Below are 23,928 nucleotides of genomic sequence, written 5' to 3' on the forward strand. Positions count from 1 at the left end.
CTTGAGATTCTCACTCATTCTTTCATAAATAAGAGTAAAGTTAAAAGATTATTAAATTTTTCAATAGAATTAATGAGTTTTATTTTTTTAATTCTAATAAAACATGCTAATTTATATAAATAGAGAGTGGGGGATGCATGATAAGATGAATCCATGATTTTCAGCAAATTTCAATTTGGGGCCAGCTCCTTCGGAGACACTCAGACAAGTGCACCAGAAGGGGGCCAAAAATAAATGAACATCAAAGACTTTTTACTAATTTGAAGCCATTCTGATGGAATTGAATGGCCGAACAAATATAATTTGACGCCAGCCTGTCCCAATTTAAGTTGCTTGACATAAATAAAATAGTTACTCAACCGTATGGTCAGAAATTATTCGGTGTCTGCGTTATAATTGAAGAAAATAATAGTAGATAATTAAAGACGGTCGATTTCCAGTCCAGCCCAAACCAAGGATGGGGTGATCCTTAATGACGGCTACAGGTGGATCTCGCTCAAATACACATATTTTCTCTCTCGAGAAAAAAAATGTTTTTTTGTTTTTGTTTTGTACCAACTTTGTGCCCTTAAATTGTTGAGAGATCACAAATTGTGATTGTGATTCACAACCACGTGATGACTTGCTCCCATGTTTCATCTTCTCTGGGAGAAAATGGTCTACTCTCATGTGGGTTGGCTGGATCATATTTCATTTTATAGACATCCATGCGCGATGATCATATGGAAACCAGATTGTCCATTTACTTAAAATCCACATTCTACAGTCAGCATATTGGTAAGACAACGAATTTTTCGATGTCAATTCGTTTACCTCATGATATACGGTAAACACCATATGTTGCAGCTAGAGGCCCTCCTAACTGCTGAGCACAGTTTGTGTAATCAGTCAGAAGAAAGCCCAGAAGGCCAGTGAGGAAACAGGATCATAAATCAAAGAATGGTAGTATAATTTTAGTGTGTATGACAGGGATAGATGGAGCACCTCAATTCTGATATTTCAGCCAAACCCTGGATTCTAACAACCTTCAAAATCTAAAATCCGTTGTGGACTTCTTGTCTGTTGCCCATATAGTATTAAGGTATAAATCTGTGAAAATATGGTCTATTCAACATACTCGGTCATAGTTGAGAGACCGCGTCATTGTTGTCAAATTACAGAACCGGGGGTAAAAACGGGTGAAAAGAACGTTTAAGGAAGAAACACAGAGTTACCATATACAGCCATTGATACAAAAATCACCTGTCATTCAAAAGATTCTCTCCTTAACCACACAAATCTCATTATGTAAAATCATGAATGGGCAAAGCACTGATGCTCTCCAAACGACTTCAACATGAGGTGTCATTGCATACTTGCTAGAGGCTTAGCGCCCATTTTTCCCTTTTGATGAAAAGAATCTACTAAATCCTCGGGCCTGCGCAAGTTTCTCCGGCGTGGGGGCAGAAGAAACGGAGGAGGAGGCCGATTTGGTAGGCCTGTGTCTTGGATGCTTTGCTGGAGATATGGGGGCAAGGTTTGCTTCATTGTCAGATGGACAAAGGCTGTTGGAGGAATACAAGGGGGACTCTGGACCCAATCTTTGCACAAATGCCGAACTAGCACTGTCCATCTCATCTAACTCTTGCAAGTTTGGGTTACTAATAGTAGGCTCCTCCTCTGAAAGCCCTTCATCAACCTTCGAACTTCTCTCACTGTACGGCGATCCACTCTGCTCTGTCGGAGGGCGAAGAGCTTTTAGCTGCTTGCCAAGGAGAAATATCGTTTCCTGACACTCTGCTAGCTTTTCCGCTGCAGCTGCCAAATCTTTCTCCTGCGATTAATAAAGTATTTCATTTAAGCATATTAAATCTAGCATGGCGATTAACTGTTACAATGCAGTTAAAACCTTACCTGCTTAGTTTTGAGATCATTATCAGCTGCTGAGCTCTCATACCTACCAAAGTGACAAAGGAGTATGAAACAGAACTAGCCTAAGAAGTCATGAAAAAACGAAAAAATATGTGGTGCGTGTCAACATAGTCAAGCAAGTCAAAAATAAAATTTTACTTTCCATCTTAAATGATCAGCTAAGAACCAAAACAAGCACAGTGAGCACATAGATTGCATTAGGCAGAATTTGTACATGCTCATCAGTCAGCGGTCACACCAATATGATATTAGATTAGCATCTGACCTTTGCAATTGCTCTTCTAGGTCCTTGCACTTGACCACAGCATCTTCACGACCCCTCTTTTCATCTTGAAGTTCATTCTCCAGAGATTCTGCCTTGACTCGCAGAAGATTCAGCTCAGTTTCTAATTCCTGTGCACGTGTTTCAAGGGTCCTGTATGACTCTGCCATACATTTTAGCTGCGTCTCAGCCAAGCTGTTTGATCTTTGAGAAGAAGCCAGTTGTGATTTCACTTCTGCCAAAAGTTGCTCCGTCTCTTGTAATTGAGACTTTGTCGTTTCAAGATTTTCAGTGCATCTTGCCAGATCCGTTGCTGTCTTCTCTTTCTCTAGTTTCAATTCTTCAAACTTCTTCAATGAGATTTGGTGTGAAGTACCGTTTGATTCATAGGTAGAGATCAAATTTCCATCATCAGGAACCTGAGGATCAGCACAAGGATTAAGAATATGGGAACAGCCATTTGGATATCTTTCTCCTGACGGACTGCTTTGAACTAACTTATTTTCTGGCAAAGCAATCTTGTCAATGCAATCAGGACTGTTAGTTTCAGCTTCTGTACCCTTGTAGCCAAGGACATTAAATCTGAATTCACTTGCCTTAGCTAATACATATGACAAATCAAAAACAAACTGCAGTAAAGTTGCTTCATTGCATATGACTTTATTAAAGGTGTGAGAAAATTCCTCAATCTTTAGCTTTACTCCCCATCAGATGAAATGTCATGAACTGACATTGCTTCTTTACCTAGGAACAGCACAAAGTCGTGAATATGAGAAATTGCAGCTTCCAAGTCTGCGGTCATCTGCATGTGTTCTGTTGCTTGCTTCGATGAAATGATGTCCCTCCCAAGATGTGAGCCAACAACTTCTGAATTTTCCTGCCTATCACATGTAGCATCAGCAGGATGGACATCCTGGGGTATGTATTCAACAGAATGCTTGTTGGAAGCATCACGTGCATCTTCCAAAATATTTTTAATATCTTCAAGGATATTCCCTTTATCAGTATCGCTAGACATCGACTCAAAAACCATCAAAATTCTTGATCGAAGCTCTGTCAGTGACAAGCAATCAACATCAGACTGGAGATCAGGAGCTGACAACACTTCACCAGAAGACACTTGATTGGGTAATGGATTCAAATCACTCTGCTTTTCAGAGGAACCATTAATGCAAGTGCTGCCTTCTGATACATGGTTGATCATTTCAGTTGAATTGCTCGAAGAAATTGAAACAGAACCATTGGAGTTATTTGACAGACAGGCCAATTTCTCCACCTCCAGAAAGTCATCCATCAGTTCCAAGTTATTAGTGGCCTCAGATATGCCTGATTTCTCAATATTGTTTTCTTTTTGGGATTGGGATAGTTCTGATATTGATGCCGTGGACCAAGACTCAGCACATTTTCCAACATCATCGTTTCCATCTTCAGACATGGAGGTTAAGCTTGGTGCATTTCTTGCATTTTGACCATAAATACTTTCATGGGTTATCTGGATGATGGATTTTGGAGATCCTTTAAGCTGGTCATTTGGCTGAAGTTGTGCTTCCAAACTTTGAAGCTTACATAGAGTTTTAGCACACATGCTCCTTGAGGCCTGCAATTCACTGTTACGTTTTGCCAAAGCTTCTTTGAGCATCTTTGTTTCTTCTTCCATTGTCAATAAACGCTCTGTAAGAAATTCATTTTCCTTCTGAAATTTCTGAATATTCTCAAGGGAGAAATCAGGCGGTGGGGAAAAATGAGGACTAGCAGGCTTAACAGAAGACCTCCTTGATCGGGTTTCTCCAAAGTCTCGGCCAAGATTCTCAACTTCCATCTTCATTTGTGCAAGTGCAGCAGGACCAGGTAGCTTCTTCCGCACCAGACCTCGTAATCTTTGGCACTCGGCCTCTAACTTTGCAATTTTTTTAACACCCTCAGCATGCTGCTTGTTGGCAGCTTCTGCAGACCTCATACTCATGTTCTTTTCTTCGTTACGAATTTCCAGCTCCTTAGAAACAACGTGAAGTTCATACTTCAGTGAATTGATTTCCCTTTCACATGATTCTATGTTGCCCTTCAAATGCTCAATTTCAGCTTCAACCTGAGCCTTTTCTTCACTAATTTTGATCAACATGTTAGAGCGCTCCTGTAAAGACCTTGAAAGAGCCCCATTTTCAGCAGCAGACCTTAGAAGTTCCTGTTCTAAGTTAACTATCTTTGCGTCAAGCTCACCCTTAATTTTATCTAATTGCTTGGTTTTGGTGAGAGCAACTTCCTGTATTTTCTGCTCGTGTTCTTCCTTTAGGTTTCTTATCTGTCGCATACACTCCTTAAGAGCACCATCTAAATGTGATGCTCGATCCTCAGCGGTGAGCTTTGAGAGTGTAACAGATTCTAGATGATTCTTCAATGCCAAAGCTTCCGCTTCTGCCTTTTCCCAGCCTGCATAAAGAGGAGTTCCAATTGAACTCTAAATCCAAGAGCAAAAAAAGGTTCTTGCTATTAAGAAAAACTGAGATCGTGAATATTTTACACGTATCACAGGCAAGCAGTATATCTCTGTACCTGAGACAGCTTCTTCAGCTACTTTAGCATGCTGTTTTACAAGGCTTTCCTTGGTAGTTATCTCTGAGTTCGCCACTGACAGCTTTTCAGTCAATTCTTTGGCCTCATCTTCCAATGTCTGTACTTTTTCCTCAAATGTCTTCACTTGGTCCTCCAAGCTAGTCAGATGTGAATATGACTCCACAGAAATTTGCACATAGTTTGGCTTCTTGTAATTATCCTGATTCTGCAAGAGAAGGCAATGCAGAAGAAAAAAGAAGAGAAAACTGTGAAACCAATCACATTGTTGTAGGACTGAGCCAACAAAACCAGCAAAGTCGAGACTTCTGTAAAATTACCGATCACAGCATCAGGACTAAAGAGACAGACATTACAGACATATATGCACACCCTTGCACTAACAGAAGAACCACAGTTTATACAATGAAACTACAAACACATAAACGTGACGTAGCCTGAATGCACATTTTATGGTTAAATTAGAGGCACGAAGTATAATATGCCGCATAATGTACTAGAATTAAATGAGTTAAAATTACAAAATCTGAGCACCAATGAATAGGGAAACTTGAAGTAAGAAAATGCGAACAATAAAAGTTATTGTTAGAAGGCCTTGTAATTGGCAAGTTGTGAAACAAAAATAATAATTGAAGACTGAATCACAGCTAAGTGAGAAATTCTCTGTAAGCAAATTTTCTCAAGTACTACCTGACTGCCCTGAGCAGAAGCACTGGCCGAGTCCAATGCAGCCGCTGCTCTCTCGAGCACAGTCTTATCAGATGATTTTTTCTTCCAGGGCCAACGACGGTCCATCTGAATCAACAAGGACCATGTAAGATGAAATATGTAATCAAACGGTTTGAAGGTTCTCAAGCACTGCCAAATTCTCATGACAGGGAAAATACTGAAACAAATCGCTCACCCAACTCATAAATAATTTCATTATTTCGCAAAACGCTACTGTCTCACCATCATGCGTAAAATTTCATTTATTCTTTCTGACAAATGCCTTCCACAATTATTAGATTGAATGGTAAGACAGGTCCTGGCTCGAACCTTCAGTTAAAAGATTAACTTTGCGATTTTCAACAATGTGAGTAACGCAACAGTCAACACAACATATGACAATCTACTTAATGGATTAGTTCTGAAAAGTGACATATGTATAGGGTAACTACAACTACGAATTAAGTAGCTCAAGAAGCCTCTGTTAGATTTGCAGCTCCCCAGAACAACACCGCCACCTTCAAAAACGATGATTCTATTTCCGAATTGCTCTTGATTTAGCGTCTTTGGCGTTCAAATTATAATCTTCAGAGTTGCTATCAAATAAGATGCAGTGAGCAGTGAAGTTTTAACAACGATCTTGAAGATCTAATCACTGAGCAGCTCTCCTATTAATGGCATGTGATCCTAGAAGTACAGGGACCAATCCATAACCGTGCACTATGAGTTGTGAAAAAAATAAAAAAAAAATGAGAGTCTTACTTATGAATATTCATAACAAACCGTTTTTATCGCTCAAATTAGATCCAAATTAATGAAGGACCTTGTAGTAGGGGTAAGGGGGGAAACTGTTCGTGGCACAAGGGCGCTGACACAAGAACAGAAAACGCGAATGTAAGAGGCTGCATTGAAAAATCTAAAAGCTGATGATAAATTCCATCAACTGTAGGGAAATAATGCACAAATTGGACCATCAACAAATTATATTTCTCATTTAGAGAGAAACGAAATAGCAAGAAGCATCGAAAGCCGCCGGAACAGAAACGCACCGACAAAATCACAAAATTTAAGGGAAAACAAACAATGAGGAAGAATCAAAAGAGACAGGAGGTAAAACAAAAAGGAGATACCAGAAGAAGTGTCAGCCGAAAAAGCTACTACAGTAACGGGAACGGAATGATGAAGAAGGGAGAATAGGAATGATCAGCAAAAAAAAAAAAATCAATCAATCAAGAAAACAAAGAAAGAAAGAGTAAAACACAGTATTGAGCGATGAACTGAAAGAGTAGAAGCGAGAGAAGAGAATATGAAGAATAAAAAGCGGCTTACCGGAAAAAGATGAAAGTCAGAGAAAATGCAAGAGAAGTAGCTGCCGTGACAAACAATGGTAGTGCTTTGAAGGATTGGACAATGAGGTTTCCGAAGGACACAGAGTCGGAGACGGAGAGGGTGAAGGAGGTAAGTGGTGGGTAAGCTGTGATATCTGGAATTGGGAGCCTCTTAAAAAGGGTAGACGTTGTAAGAGCTCCAAAAGGCCAAAAAGATATCAGTTTATATTTTTCAAACATAATCAACAAAATAATATTATCTTCATGCACCTTTTTATAAAAAATATGACAGAAACATTCTCGCAAATTTGAACTCTTAAATTATAAAAGTACATATCTTGATGAGATAATTTGAGCCTCAAGCCTAGAAATTATGAATTGGCTCCAGTTTGATATTGGTCTTGCAAAAACTGAAAATAAGATAGTATTAAAAATAGATTATACTAATAAGTTCGATGATTAACAAATAATTCTTAATAAAAAATTTATAAAACACGTAGGTTTGTTGACTTGGAAGTATACAATGTAGTTTTGGCGTAATTGTTAAAAGGGGTCGAAGAAGAGGAAGGTGCAGGCTTGTAGCCGAAGCAAAGAAGGATTTGAAGGACTGGAAGCATCTTAGCTGTATGAGATCTCGAGGGAAAGACCGGGTCTTGCTCATTTTCAGTTTGATTATTTTTAAAAAAGGTGTAAGAAAGTAAAAAAAAATAAAAATCAGACACAATATCTTATAGTATTTGTTTATAAAATTATATGTTATATTTTAATTAAGAAAATTTTAGTATAGATATAAATAAACACTATTAACAAATAGGAAATCTGAAGGGACTGCACGTGACTGTAGATCAATAAAAGGATAAATAACACTTAAAGATTTACATAAATTAATAATTGCTTTGAGAATTAAAACTCTTTTGAAAGAATTAATTTTTTTACCAAAAAGTTCTGCAATCTAAATAGTCTCAATTTTTATTCATACACACCATGCAAATATTGCTTTTATTTTTTTTTCAAGGTTATTAAAAAAAAAACACGCCACTTTTTTGGTCTTATCGTAGCTTGGCCATTTCATCTTCTAAGGATGTTGGGTTTGCAACTTTAGGCGGTGAAATGAACGATTTCAAGAAGTACCAATCACAACTTTTAAAAGTAAGATTGATAAATTTGACCATTTTGGAAAAAAAAAATTAAATTCTGAGTTGGAAGTGAGATTATTATGTTTCAAGGGTGCTTGAGGAAAGTGGGTTGCTTAATAAAGGGCGGTGGGGACCACCAAGTTGAGTGAGTGCCATGTAGTCGCTACAGCTCATGAGACTCGGGTGTGTGGCTGAGCCGCGACGTGCATGAGTTGGCGGTTTTACTAATGCACTCCCGCTGTAGCTACCTACAAATCAGATCTCATTTCTCATGTATTTAATTTTTAATTTTTAATTTTAATTTAATATTTTAGCTTTTCCCATTCTAATCTAAAGTGTTTCTAACCCAGCTCTAAGGGTCGTCATTTTTAATAGGACAATGGAATTAAATGCACACACACATTGATATGTCAATTATCTACGAAAGCGGGGTTCGATATTATATTACATGATCATTAAAGCTTTGAAATTTCAAGCATGAAAGGCACATTATATTGAATGTGACTCAATAACATGCTTAGCTCATTCCCTTTCATTTTAATTTACTGATGTACATTCATATTCTTGGCTGCTGCGGATCTTAATAGAAGATGGTCGATAAGTTATTGGATCCTCTCCGCCCCCTTGTTTGAATAAGACCAAGCGTGTGCGAAAATTTTAATAATTCCAGGTGCTGGAAAATCCCTTCACAAACTATTTCGCTATATAATACGTGTGTGTTGAAAATAACTAATAAAACTTGTCCAAAAAATAGTTAATGGAGAGTAAATGATATCTTTGCGTAGTTAATTCAGCTAGTCTGGGATGTATAAAATGTTATCTAATAAATTTATCGTCTACTTTTAACTGGAATAAAAGGGAACTATTTTTGAACGCCGTTCGGTTGCTGCGAGGATGTTCAGAAAATGTTCTCTTATTATTATTATTATTATTATTATTATTATTATTATTATTCCCTTAATTTTGGGCTACGAACAATGAGCGGCAATTGAGGGGGAACAAATAATTGAATTCATAAAGTACAGGGATTGAAAATCGGTGGCGGATGCGGGCAAGGAAAGTCGTACTAAGTAAAACAGGTGTTTTCAAAGCAGAAATATATATTATTATTATTAAATTTTTTTTTTCCTAATGATGAATGGGGGAATGATTGGGGAGGGACACATACCATAAATGCTACGAGCGTGAACAAGGAGGGAATAGTGTTTTGACAAGAAATGGGAGAGAGTGAGGGAAGAGAAGTTGGTAACTCAATGTAATGCAGCATACAAACTGTCAAACTTTTTTATTTTTTTTATTAGATACTTTTATCTTATTAAAATCAAGAAAATATTGTTAAGTTATTGATTTTGTTCGAAAATAAAATAAATTATCAATTTTTATTTTTATTAAAGTTAATATTTTTAAATTTACATTATATTTTTTCTCATGATTGGTGAATTGATGTAAACATACTATTAAGAAAATATAACTAATGCCTACCAAATATATTAGATTAAGAACCAATAAATTATTCTTAAAAAAAAACGCCATATAATATATAATGTGTAAAGTAGTATGGCTCTATAATTACAACCACTTCTGCCATCCAACAATATTCACAAACATTGACAACAAAATCAACCCGCTCCTCAATCTTGCTTTCCTTCTCATCTCGCTTCATTCTCACGGACAAATACTCCATCATGTTACTGTTGAGCCACCCTATGTTATTAATGTGCGTTAAAAAAAATTTACTGTGTAAAAAAATGAATTTCATAAATACATGTGATATGTGTTTAGGACTGCTCTAGCGTTGCTTTCCTACTATTATTGTGCGTAACGTGAATCATTCCCAATTCCCAATACGCATATTTGTTGGCCATCATCCCCGACTTGGGCTTCGTCATACTTACTACTCTCGCACTGTATGCCTGGCAACTCCAATTTTGTGCCTAACTTTCAAAATTTATAATTGATTGATGATGATGACCCATGACACGGCTCATCCGACCACTATTTTCAGAGTTCGATATCATTGCGTCTTGACTCTTCTGGCATGAAAGAATATATAACATAATCAACTACTAATGTATAGTACCGATTCAATAAAATATTAAACATGGTATTCAATGGTGAGAATATTGAGATGTATGATACAATATTAAAAAAATAGAGAGTAAAGATTGTGAGGATATATAGATGAATACAGCTGGGGGCTACAAGGGAAGGAGAGACAAAACGGTACTTTCATAGGCTGGGGGATGAGAAGACGAAGATCTAGCGAGATTCCGGCACCACCCGAACAAATCCCGGAGCTCCAGTGGCCCATGCCATATATACACTGCTCGTTCATATTCTGGATTTGCGCTAAAAAAAAAAATTGTGAATATTTAAAAATTACGCGCATTAATTTATACCTTGCATGAACTGATAAGTTGATTTTACTGCTATTTGTGACTTTTGAATTATAGTTTCAAATCATGCATTGATCCATCTGAATTTCCACATGTTTACCATTCACATGACACAGAAAATAACAAAAGCATTATTGGATTTACTGGAAAAATTTAGTTTTTCCAAATGTGATGGACTAAAATTCAAATTCCTATTAGAAGAGTGTATATTTAATATTTGATTATATCTTGAACATAATTTGCCTCCAATATGCTAACTAAAAGGACATGCGTACAATTCAAAAAATAACTAAACTGCTTTTCCTTGTGTAGTTTAAATATTTTTTTTAAAGAATATATGGTTAAAATATGTTGTTTTTGTTTTAAACTTAATGTTATTCTTTTTTTACGATTCTATTCAATATATTTATTGTGTATGATGTATAAAAAAGATATTATTTTTCGTAGTTATATTAATTTTTGCCTGGTGTCCTTTTGATTTGCACGTGGAAGAAACTGAAATCCCTTTGTACACCCAAGAAACAAGACCTATGATATTTTACCATGTCTAATTGTGTAGTCATTATTTATGTTGGTTTTTCAAAAAAAAAAACTATTGAAATCACATTTTTAGATATTCTCAGTCTTTCATTTTTGAAAATTAATGGAAGAGGGAGCATAATTTTATTGCACCACTAAATAAAAATAGTAATATATGTTTAAGTAAACAAAAAGATAAAACCAATTTGATTATATCCAATGCGTTGGGATTAGAATGTCTAATGAGGGGAGGCCTTGTTTTGAGGTAATAAACAAGAGAATAAGTGGAAACAAAAAGAAAGAGTGAAGTTAGCTGCATTAATAAAAACAGAGGTTTTATAGTGACACCAGGTAAAAAAAAAAAAAAAACTAACTAAAGGTACACTTATCGATCAAAATTTGACTTATGAAATTGCTGGATCAAATTCAGTTATTGAGATAAAAGCTTTATTAATGGGTGACTTATAAATGCATCTCTAAAACATTCTTGAAATTTAAAGACATGCATCAGCCTTGGTAAATGCTTACATTCAGCACAGCTAGCATAAAAAATAAGATTAAAATGTAATTTTATTTATAATTTTTTTTGCAAGAAGCAATTTTACCTTTTGTATTGATAGCTGTGACAATTTTATTTTTAAATCATTTTTACGGGGAGATAAGCACCCTGTAGAAGGAATTTCTTGCACTTTAAAAAAATAATTCAGAAATAAAATTATCCTATTTATAAGCACAAAAGTAAAATGATTTTTTAAAAAAATTCAGGAATAAAATTATCCTGTAAAAATAAAAAGATAAAAGGGAAAAAAAATTGGAAAACCGAAAAAGAGAGGGAGGAGGATCCGAGGTTAAAGTGGAGCCCATGGAGGCACACGTAATATAGTGTTGCAGAGGAAGGGGACCACTGGGTTGGGGTGGGGCTTCACAGACACGCCTCATCCGAAACCGAAAGCGACCTCCGTCGGCAGAGAGAGAGAGAGAGGAGCGTCTCACCTTGCTCTTTTCTATCCCCAGCACACCGTCCTTTTTTTATAGCCATTTTTAATAATTCGATTCCTTAAATAAAATTTTAACCATGAAATGAAAACTCAAAGGTGAAAGCGAAATGAGTCTATATGACACGCCAAATCATAACATTATCAATTTATTTTCTTATTTATTAATTTATATGACACGTACGCATGGAACTGGATAAACACAAGGAACTTCTAAATTTTTATGGAGGATATATTATCTTTACCTGGTTTCAAACTTTAAAAGAATTCACTGTCAATCAGTAGAAGTTAAAACAATTATTAGAAAAATTCGTGAACCTTATAAAACTTATGGAGAAAATATTTTATATTTTATAAAAACCAATAAAATGATAAAGATATTAAAAAAAAAGGAAAACTTTACACACAAATTCATGAATTATTATGCATACAATTTAAACAAAAGATATAATTATTGTTTGAGATATACTAGCTAGGTCAAATTATCTTTTATTTCTATAATCAAACTCGTTGCATAATAAGAAAAATTAAAGTGATCATAAGCATATAAGTTTCAATTTCATTAACTCCGCTTTACCCTATTATTTCCTCTTTTATAGGAGTTTGCCCCACATGATTAAGCAATCTAAATTATTGCACCCATGTTTAGACTTGGGATGATCAAACAAAAGAAAAATCCAAAATTCATTCATTTAAGATCTACGTACACAGCAAACCTCTCACTCGTCTGCGTCTTGCTGTGTAGGGTCTTCTTCTCAAAATGTATAAAATAGAAAAACCTCACTGATCACCAGACAATTATTCATCCTACTCACTCTTATCGTCACAAGCCAACCAAATTTGTGTCTCCATTAAACACATACGAACTTGTACGTCGCTGTTTTTTGTAATTACTCACTATTTATTACATTTTTTAAATTCTTTCTGTTCTAACCCTTTGTTTATTACGGTCCCCCCCTACCTTCAATAATTACATCGACAGATTCTTGTTCGGAATAAAATTTGTTCGATATAAAAAAAGTTGTGTGTATTTATAGATAAAGAACAAGTTAAACTTGCAGAATCTGATTTTTTTTTTATTATCATCATTCCGAGAGAAGTTGTGTGTTGAATTTCAGAGGATATAGCAGCATTGGCTATGAAAAGGAACATTTTCCTAATTAAGTAGGATGCTACGTCACAAGAAAAAAAGTAGGATGCTGCATCAAATATTGGGTATGGAGTTTTGGTCAAAGAGCTATTGGGGTATAGGGTAAAACAGAAAGCAATGTGGCATCACTTCACATGTGATTACATTTTTTTTTCTTGTAATTAAAAAAACTAGGTAGGTTGAGTGTTGAAAACTTTTCGAGCACATATATATTTTTAAATTTAAATAGCATTAACAAAAATACTTGCGTGTCACTTATAAATAAGTTATTTATGTTGTAATCGTATCTTCTCAAGTGGAATTTCTCACTTATTACCCATGAGTTTTTTTGCCCTTTACATGAGAATTATTATTATTATTGTTAATTTTCACATGTCATCTTGTGTCATATTTCCTTTAACTTCTCAATAGCTTTCACTGGTTTTATATTTTTTAAAATTTTGCTTATCATTTGTGTGCTTTTTAATAAATGAATTTAATTGTTAAGTTATCTAAGTGTGATTGAACTTAAATCAATGTAGAGAATCTCAGATTAGATAGAGTTAAACTTAATTAATAGTTTATATAAAATAAAGAGTAATAATCTATAAACTTGATCATTGAGGATTTGAATCAAGATATAATGTCCTGTCATTGTCCTTCACTTGTGCATCCTCTCCTCCTGTTTTTAGGTGATCGCTTCCAATTTATGCAATTTAATTGTTTAATGAGAGTTCCATTTTGTACAATGTTAATTCAAATGCAAAGGCCGTGTTCTGATTGTATGGTAAATGCATACCATTGTCATGTCTCTCAAAACTTTTTTCTCATTCCCATGTGGAAAAGCGCACTAAAAGAGGACACAATTTCTTCCAACACATATCGTTTCCACTTTTATTCTTTAAGCACGTCTTTTCGTTTATTTTTCCAGTGTATTATTACTTGTACAATCAACTCATGAATTGTCCCTATATTATAACTAACTTAAAATGATAGGACCTCAAATGATGTCTCCATATATTCAATAGACATCTTAACAACCACTTTACAACTATTATTACCCACAACTAATCCAACTATTTGTCTTAATCAAAGATGTTCTTCTCATAGTTGCACCCAATAATTATCCTCCAATTTCTTAACTCAAATACTGCTTCTATTCTTAAATATAGTATCCAATTTATTTTCTTATTTATTAACTTATACACTTCCTTTTGAATTAGTCAAAACTCCGGGTAAACTTTAGCCCACTCCGGAATGACTTTCTTCATGGTTGGAACCTGGCAATAAACACTTGGAACTTCTAACTTTTCACGCAGTATATTATCGCTACTTGGTTTATTAATTATTTTCTTAGCAGGGGGTTACTATGTTATTGAAAATAGGAAACTAATTGCTTAATATCATTTTATTATATATATATATATACAGAAAAATATAAGCAAGCATTCCAGGTACGTACTCATACCCAAAAAAAGTAACATTTCAATTTTTTTTTACCGTGTTACCAAATTTTAAGAGGCATATTCCATGGTTAATCATAGACATCATCAGGAAGCACAACATGACTTTTTCTAATGCATATAGGAATTAGATTAGGATTAAATGGTGTCCAGATGGCGATTCGCCGATTAATTAAGAAGGTTAATTATTGTCACCAGCTATATATATAAATTCCAATCATGCATATCTTTATACGCGAATCCCATCTAGTAAAGCATGATTCTTGCGCATTTCTCAATCAACTTATACATTAAATCCATACACATTCATTCCGCAGGCTCTTACAATATAACACTAGAATAAAAAAAAAGTGTAAAATTAATTTTTTTGATAAGTACTTAAGTTATTCCTCAACTGATCGATAACTAATGAAATCTCTTTCTAGACGTAAATATTCCGTATGTGGCCTCCTGTCTCTCCCAGTAAGGGTCTTTTCTTTACAGAGGACTGGGAATTAAATTTCTAACAACATGTCTAAAAGATTAAAATTAAATATCTACCGATATTGGAAGTTGTTACTAAACTTCAGAACAAATTTGTTGAGGTATCATTATACTTCCTTTGTCCCATTTTACAAGATAATTTTTACAACGGTTTGGTATTTTAAGATATAAGACATTTTAAAAATAATAATGTTTCATTAATGATAATTATTTTAATATTGCTTCCCATCATTTCATTACTTGAACAAAATTTTTCCCTCTCTCTTATATCAATGAAGAGTATTTCAATATTCTAACCGCACCATAACTTACTGGTAAAGTTTTTTTTTTTTGGGCCGAAAAGAGCAACTATTGGCAAAGATGAACATTAATTTGTTGGAGTGTATATTATTAATTATACTATTACAATGAGGTGAAAAGGGCAAAAGAAGAAGAAGAAGAAAGAAAGGTGTGTTGGGGGCGGGGGAGATAAGATGCTTCATACAATCATGCGGTGTCTGGCAGTGCACCTAGTCACTGACAAAACAACAGGGGAATATGCCAGCAGGGAGTTAAACGTCAACGTTCGTGGGTGTTGCTTACTACTTAGTCTAGATTTTAAATAATTAAATTCTTGTACTGCTGGCATGCATGAGTTTCAAGTCTCGACTATATAATATATTTATGGTATGATGAAACCTGATTAATTATTCCGGAACAAGGCACCGATACATTCACAGACGTACACCGAGTGATTTCCCACGTATAGTAATGTTGTTTAGGAGGCACACGTACGCCATGAATGTGCGAAGTTGACAACCACTGACTCGTGCGCGCACATGTAAAAAGTCGTTGTGAGTGCCTCACCATGATAATATTAATAACAGTGCACTCGACACCTATGTGTGTTTATATCATCTGCGTCAAAACGCTGGTTTCAATTAATAACTACTGCATCGGTCCTATAAGTGGGGCTAATGAAAGCCATCAAACTTGGGCTCGTTGTTCTTGACCTCTATATGTAGTGTCTCAACACCCTCTCGTCTGTATACTCAATTGAAGGATATATATAGTGGAACGGGGATAAAAAGGAAGCAGCGATGTGTTCATTTTTAATATAGAAATAGAAGAGTGGGAATGATGTGGTCTTTTATGTTTATGGGGGGGGGGGGGGGAAATTTCAAGCGCTTTGCTTGGGTGGTACGAAAGCTTTATTTATATAAATAAAAGTGATGGAGGGGTATGTATTATGGCATTTAAACAATGATTATACGCTCCGAGGACCCCACTCCCCACCCACCACACTTCACACATACACACACACTTTCTATCATGATGGCCAAAGTTAGTGATTTCTCTTTTGTTTATCCATTTCATCGGATTCGATCTGCCTTTGATCCTTTCACAAGTCTTCTACCCCTTCACTTTGTTCATTCATATTTCTCTCTCTTGCTCATGTGCGCTTCTTCTCATGTTTTTTAATCTTATTAGAGTGAATTCAATAACAATAAGATGGATCGTCAATTTGCCCTGCAATAATATGTACATGTGTATTCCACTCTATATTTGCCATCAATAGCTATTCATCAAAACATGTAGGACTTGTTCGGTTTTTATTTTTAAAAATAACTTTTTAAAAAAAATTAGAAAGACGACTTTGAATAAATGTTTAGAATTTAATTGTTTTTAAAACCGTTTTCATTTTTTGTTTTAAAAAACAAACAATATAATATAAATATCTGAAAGCCATTTTCTTTTATTTTTTTAAAATACATTATATTTTATTATTAAAAACTACAATTACTCTAACTAATGTTTATCATAAGCCATTGTCATTAACTGTTAGTAACTATTGCTATCAGTAAATTTTTTAATTCTTAAATCGTTTTTAAATTAACACAGCCAAACACAGATCTTTTTTGTTTTTTAAATAATTTTAAAAAATGTATTGTAAAATATTTTTTAAAAATAAAAATAGAAACCAAACAGGCTGTTAATATTAGTTTTCGAAACCTTATTTTTTTTTCCTTAGCGGTGAATTAAGCCATGTATATATAGAGAGACACTGTTTCCTGATTTTCCCAGTTTTAAATAAAAATATTAATTTAAAATAATTAATTTCCCCGTGCGTCTAATTTCTCAAATAGATGAATTTGGGGGGGGGGGGTTTCTCATATATAGTCACATACATTGCCTTTCAGGAAGTGACCTACGGGGCACGACACTAAATATTCGTTACCCATTTACGCGTTGGTGATGGCGATATTGTGTTCGAAGCTGGGATATGAAAAAAGCATTATTAATCGCAATTATAGGCAATTTCAGTGCAAAACCAACAGTAAAAGGTGCCCCAAATAGCCCCTCCACTTTTTTTGTGTGGACAAAACTAGAGGACAAATATCCTTGAAAGCAGCATGGGGGAGGAACGAAACTAAACGAGTCAGGGAGCTAGGGCACATTTATTATATACTTATACTGTAATTTAGAACACCATATCCGGCAGACCAGCACCCATCATGGTCCATGTTTATCATTCTTTCTCTGTTTTTAACATTTTAGCTTTCTAAGTTTATAATATAGTTGTCAATATAATGTAATCTCTTTCCATTATGACAAATCCTCATCATTATTGTTTTCTTTTTCACTTTCTCACGTTGACACTAACTCATCTTGTTTTTTCCATTCTTACAGCGATGAGAACGACAGGCAACAATGAGGCCAAGCCTTTGATTATGAGTTCGGGAGTTTGTGAAAATAAAAAAGAACATGCTAATCATTGCCCTTTTTCTTTACTCGTGAAGATTTGGCCGTGCATGAGCCAATGGTAAATTAGTTCGGTGTTAATAAAGCATGACAGTGGATAAATTAAAGACAGAAGAATCTGTTGTTAGTGTGCGACGCCTTGAGGGTCTAAATGTATTGTGATATGAAAAACTCCCAGAACTTTCCAAAGCTCCACTTAATTAGTAAAATTCCTTAATATGACACTTATAACAATGCATCTCAATAACGGTGGAGCTAAAATCTCTAAATGAGGTGTGCAATATCTTAAAAGAGCTGAAAGGTTTGGGTGATAAATATTCAAACTTGAGGGTAAGTAGTTTAAATTTTCAGGGCCATGGATACAAAATATTAAAATTTATGCACTAAATTTTTAATATTTTTCAAATTTAGCCCCCTCAGCTCAATTTGGTTCGGCCACTACATCGAAGCTCAAGAGTTGATGCTCTTGACAGCTACACTTTACAACATTTCACTTAAATGACACTTCTCTTGATTTCCTTGCTAGTGAAAGTCTTTTCATGATTGGCCTTCTTCGATCGGCTCTTCAATGAATGGGAAAGTTAATCCTAAAAACTAGGATTTTCCTCTATTCTTTCTAGATAACAGCTTTTTCTTGTATTAAACATTGCCTAATGTATTGAGTGAGAGAATTCTGGACTTATAATAAGCTCTACTTCGTAGTCGTAGATGAGAAGACTTCTCATAACTGGTGGTCCTTTTGTTGTTGGATGCATTTATTTGTGATTTTACAGAGCTCTAGTAAAGTTCGAAAAAGCGTGCTTCATTATTGTTCGTTTCTCACTGTTTTACCGAAACGTACAGTAACGCCCACTTGTATTGTTTCAGTGGGCCGGCCTGCAAAGAAGTGTTGGACGCACATACGGTTCAATCTTGTTCACATGCACGCTTTAAGTCTCTCTGTTGGTTCTGCACTTCTGCTTCACATTCTCTAAAATTTCTAGTTGTGGTGCCACTTCACTTTCTCGGTGCTGACAGAACAGTTAGCATTTTAATTCCAATTTTATCCCCACCGTTGTGGACCATTTGATGGCTGGACTAGAGAAACTTTGGTGGCGGGTTTTGAAAAGCGTGACACACTTTGAAAAACATGATACGAGCAGAAAGCTGCAAATGTACGATTAATCCTGATCCTAATCCTACATGCCTACGTTGAAGTTTTCAGCAACGTATGGTCCCTAACCACCGGCAGCCTCGTTAATACAAGGAAGCCCCACAGTTCTTCCCTCGTGATGAATCACACCAATGTTGATTGTTTATGATTATTTTGATTTAAATATCTTATATGGTACTCATCCGATCCTATTTATAAGTCATTTCTATCAACCTCATCAATACCAATACAATAAAAGTACAAAGAATAAAAGTAAGTAAAATTTCAAACATGTCCCTATATAACAAATCTAAAAAGTAATGTCCTATTACTTTTTCTCTCTCATGAAGGGTAATTTTGGAAATACCTATCAAATATTACCTAAAAAGATGCACCATGACTTATAAATGAGACCAAATATACCTTCTAAAATGGAACTTATAAATGAAACCGGAGGGAATATTGAATATTGGTCTTCTTGACTACTCTATCTTTCCTTCCTTGTTAGTGTCAGATGGGAGGTGCTTCAATAAAGGCCACACTCCACTCTTGGGCCGGCTAGCTACAACTTTGAACTAACCTAATGCAATTTTTGAGACATCCTTTGCACATTCTCTCACAATTGTGTTATAATTTAGTGAGCCCTTTTTAAATGCTTTTATTTTCTAAATTGTTAAGCGCTATTTGTAAGAGAATATTATACCAAAAGTCATATTAGACATCTAAAAACCAATATTCTACCCATGGACCAAGTTTCCCATCTCCACCATCAATTCACCAAAAACACTTGTACCAAAAAAAAAAATCAGAGAAGACACATCTATGGCACATATTTGTTAGTCCATCCGTCTTTTATTATAAGATAAATTACTATATACATATACATATACATATACATACATACATACACATATATATATATATATATTTTATAAGTAAAAATACAAATTTCAAGGAGCATTTATTAGAATTTTTTTCAAAGTGCACATCATAAATGGAAAGTATCATTAAATTAGAGAAAAAAGTAAACATTAGTCTAAAATTTCAGTTTCAGACAGAATCACTTGATTAATCAACTTCTAAAATAATGTGGGTTATTTTTTTTCATATATCTGAAACCGGAGGGGATATGTATTTATAGTTTTCAAAAAGTAAAACTAGTGCTTTTTATTACAGCCCTTATCGACTGCAACATCTGCTTCTTTTCCCTAAGAGAAAGTCAACAAAACAACTGTTAAATGTTAATACAACAGCATTTGCTCCCCCCTCCCCAGAGAGGAATATGATGGTTACGTTTTACATTGTGAGTGTGGGGGGGATACAATGGTTACGTCTTACATTGTGACTAATATTTATCAACCGCTTGATCCTAGACCCTAGTTTCCAAGAAAATGGACAATTATCCTTCTTGGGTTTTCTATTTCCAAGTGAACTAGGAATCACGACGTAATACTTTTTACAGCTTACCACGAAGCCCAAATATGCTCCTCGTCCTTTCTGGGTTTTCTTAATGAAATATGCAAATATGGGCCGAAATCTAGCCTTCCCCAAATGTGGCCTTCGTTTAATAAATAAAGTGATTTGTCAGACGTAGCCCAGTTGGACACCTGAAACAAGGTTTTTGCAACTTTACATTTGATATAATGTGAAAGGTGGCTGCCCAAAAAAAAAAAAAAAAGCTGTATGATTGTATCCCAATCTCATCACAATATCACATTAACCGAACACCAGAACATATGCGGACCTGTTTGCATCTGGATCACCCGAACCTTGCACGTGAGTTTTGACTCCATTGATGAACCTAGTTTGGTTTCTGGATTATTGGAAAATCTTGGAAGAACCACTTAGACTAAAATTCTAGTAGTGAACCAGCAGCCGTTAGTCCTGTTGAAAAGAATTATAGCATGAAATTTCAAGCTTGAATCCATGTGAACAAACTCTTTGAGGGAATTATTTACATTTAGACTCAGACTCAAATCTGATATAACCATATAAAAAATGTAGTGACTAAGAATATTTGAACATCACTCCGAAATGAAGGGAATTCTAGTTGCAACTATTATCTAATGAGGAAGTTCAGTGACTCCGTTTAGACTAAAAAGGTAGCATTAATTTTATATTTACTCTCTCCAGTAGAAGATGGGCGCAAATCCATCTGAAACACAGATAATTCTGCAACAAAATTATGCTTTGCATTCAAATGAGACTTTGCCTATAAAAGTGTTGGAACGGGTCAGTTTCTCTCTTTTCACTGTATTGTCTTTTCACTGCTCTTTTATTGTAAATTTAAATCGTTTAAATTAAATATATATTTTTAAAAATAATCAAACTTAAATTATAAAATTCAATTTAATGATTTAAATATGCAATGTTTCAACTCTCACAATGGCCTAAGAAGAATCCACAAAAAACAAGATCGAGAAAAAGACACAGTCACAGGAATGAAGGCACAAAATAGGCTTGATTTTCAAATTTATCTACAGTTTAATTGATTCTCGTCATCAATAAATTTCCCGCTGAAAAAAATGATATTACTTATTTACAAAAATAGCGTCATCGATGTTCACCCTCAGAAACGGTTAAAATGTGCCGATGAAACTTGGAAAATAACTCGTCCCCCTTTATCATCTCCTCGGCGTTCTTGGGCTCCTTACAACAATTAGCTCTTGTAGGTCCAGAATTGAAGATCCTTGACAAGAGGTGGGCTACACAAGAATTTCGATCAAAAAACGACGAGTCCGAGGATCAACAAACATATTCAGTTGTTAATATCGGAAAATTTCTAACAAGCTTGCAGTGAGAAACTCCCATGGCTTTCATAGATAAAACCACAATTCCACCCTGCCGGCACCAGCATTGCTCTGCACCTGCAAGCTTGCTTAATTCCTCCTCGCTGGATCTACTTTCAGATTACGAAGAGCGCCTCGAGATCGAAGTCCATGGGGTTTCAGAATCAAACCCTTCCCTCTTCGAATCACTGAGCAGAAGTGAAGCCATGAAGTAGCGGCCGACATTCTTGCCAGACTTCCAGGTTGGTCCTCAAACCCTCGTGGCAATACCTGTGGGACTCGTCAATGTTACGGAACCGGGTCGATTTGCCTGAGTCGGATCGCGAAACAAACCGTAAAACCTCTCGGAAGGTTTCTTCGTCGCAGGGAATGGAGAGCGGTCCGGTGTTGGAGAAGCCATACTCTTCCTCCACTTGATTCAGCAGCTTCTTGAAGAAGGGGTGGTTCAGATAGGTAGCCTTTACCACGCACCTAACCGAGTTTCCGCCGACGCGGATTGCCACGTGGCCCGGCGGGACATCGGATGGAACGCTGTTCCCCGACGACATGCGTGCCTTATTGCGCCACCGTCGCAGCATCTGACGCAGCCTGACAATGCACCGGATTTTGCTGCATTTTCCGACTTCCATTGGACCGCGAACGGTAAACGACACTGCTGTGGTTTGGTTCGATTTGGGTTGCACCCAGGGTTGTATTCTTTCCATGTGGGGAAGTTTACGACTTTATAGTGCTAAAGTTTGAGAAGCTGCCCTTGATTTTGTAAATAATTACGAACTGTTGCCCCCACCCTTTTAGTATGTGGCACGTCAGTAATTCGTTGATTATGGAGTTCTGTGGCGAAACATCAAGGACATCACGGAAATGCATTATCAAATCTTGGCGATGTTAATTTCTCTAGTTATATTCCTTCTCTTAAAAATATAAAACATATTTAAAAATAAAATATTTAAATATTTTAAAATATAATTAATGGAATTTTTTTAAAAAAATTACTCTTATTTTGAAATAAATATATAACTAGTTCATAGAGATTGAAAAAATTTGTTAAGTTAATTATTTGTAAAAATGTGTGTTGTTTTTCTTAAAAATATTTTTTGCGTATTTATTTATCTATATATATATATATATATATATTAGAAACTATACTAATAGATGAAAATTTGCATTTTCTATATACAACTAATGGGAATAGTTTTTTTTTTCAAGGACAAAACTTATAAACTTACCCTAATATATTTAATATACTCTTATCCAATTAAATCAAGACATGTAAATATTAATAATAATTTATTATAAAATAAATAATTTGTAATAGGTACACTGATTCAATTTAAAATAAATATTTTAAATAAAAAAAGTTAAGTAATTAAATTTTTTTTTCTAAAAATTATAAATTTGAGAGACAATAAATTGGGGTCTTACTTTCAAAATCAAAACAAGCTGCTTGACTATCTCTTCTATCAAGAGAGAGAAATAAACTTCTTTAGCAATGATCAAAGGGAAGGCTCGGAGTTTGCATGGGTTGCTCAATACGAGTTGGCTTGCACGCCCGGGGCTTTAGGCCTAAATGCTGGCTGGTTTTTCGGCTGAGAGCTGAATTTTTGTTACACCATAATACGAAGTTGAAAATATATTTATCTTGTTACTTGTACGTCTGGTAAAGGAAAAAAAAAATACTTCTATTATCTTCCTTTTATTTATAAGTTATTTATAATGTTTTGGGAGAATGACATTAAAATCCTAAAATAATGAATGTATGACAGTTGGTTCTCTAACAATCTTTTTTTAAAAGTTAAATTGTAAATATTGATTTAAATAATTATAAATTTAGGAGTTTTAATGGTAATCAAGACATTTAAATTTTAAGTATAACTTTCAATTTATAGTTATGATTTATGTTTATAATTATTTGAATTAATATTTTTAATTAATTTTTTAGAAAATTTTATTGGAGATTTAACTGTTATAAGTTTTAAATTTTGGGACCCCATTGTGATTCCATGATATTTTACATTGAAATAAAAAACCTTTTAAAACTATTTATATAAGTTTATCTAAAAATGAAAAAAAAATTCTTATTTTCGGTACACTTGCCATGTAAATTTTAATACAAATCTTTGTGTAACTTTCACATAATTCTGTGCAACCTCCACGTGTATAATCCCCGTAGAATGTTATATAATATCTCCAAGGGAGTGCATGGACAATGCGCATATGATTGAGCCGATCGACCTTCACATTAACATTGCGCCTTTTTTTCCCATTTCTCAGATACATCCATGAGATGTTGTAATACGTAATTGTGTCCCAAGCGTGAATAAACAATTCCTTTCAACAAAAACATCTAAAATTGACAAAGGCATGATG

At 34.8% G+C, this 23,928-nt stretch overlaps 2 protein-coding genes across 2 annotated transcripts; both read right to left on the bottom strand.

The window, feature by feature from the left end:
• Window positions 1–1,026: 1,026 nt before the first annotated feature.
• LOC129318275 (filament-like plant protein 4) lies at window positions 1,027–6,944 on the bottom strand. Its single transcript, XM_054962995.1, is given in 7 exon segments — window positions 1,027–1,813; window positions 1,894–1,936; window positions 2,177–2,876; window positions 2,879–4,600; window positions 4,724–4,949; window positions 5,432–5,536; window positions 6,779–6,944. Coding segments are annotated over 6 exon segments (3,243 nt in total). The 5' UTR covers window positions 6,779–6,944; the 3' UTR covers window positions 1,027–1,366.
• A 14,270-nt stretch (window positions 6,945–21,214) lies between these two features.
• LOC129319033 (protein SMALL AUXIN UP-REGULATED RNA 12-like) lies at window positions 21,215–22,247 on the bottom strand. The gene has a single exon (XM_054964064.1). It carries the CDS (start codon window positions 22,188–22,190, stop codon window positions 21,747–21,749), a length of 444 nt encoding a protein of 147 aa, XP_054820039.1. The 5' UTR covers window positions 22,191–22,247; the 3' UTR covers window positions 21,215–21,746.
• Window positions 22,248–23,928: the final 1,681 nt, after the last annotated feature.

Source organism: Prosopis cineraria, unplaced genomic scaffold (genome assembly GCF_029017545.1).
Source record: "Prosopis cineraria cultivar Desert tree isolate PC_DT_omini unplaced genomic scaffold, ASM2901754v1 PC8, whole genome shotgun sequence".
Taxonomy (NCBI): Eukaryota; Viridiplantae; Streptophyta; class Magnoliopsida; order Fabales; family Fabaceae; genus Prosopis; species Prosopis cineraria.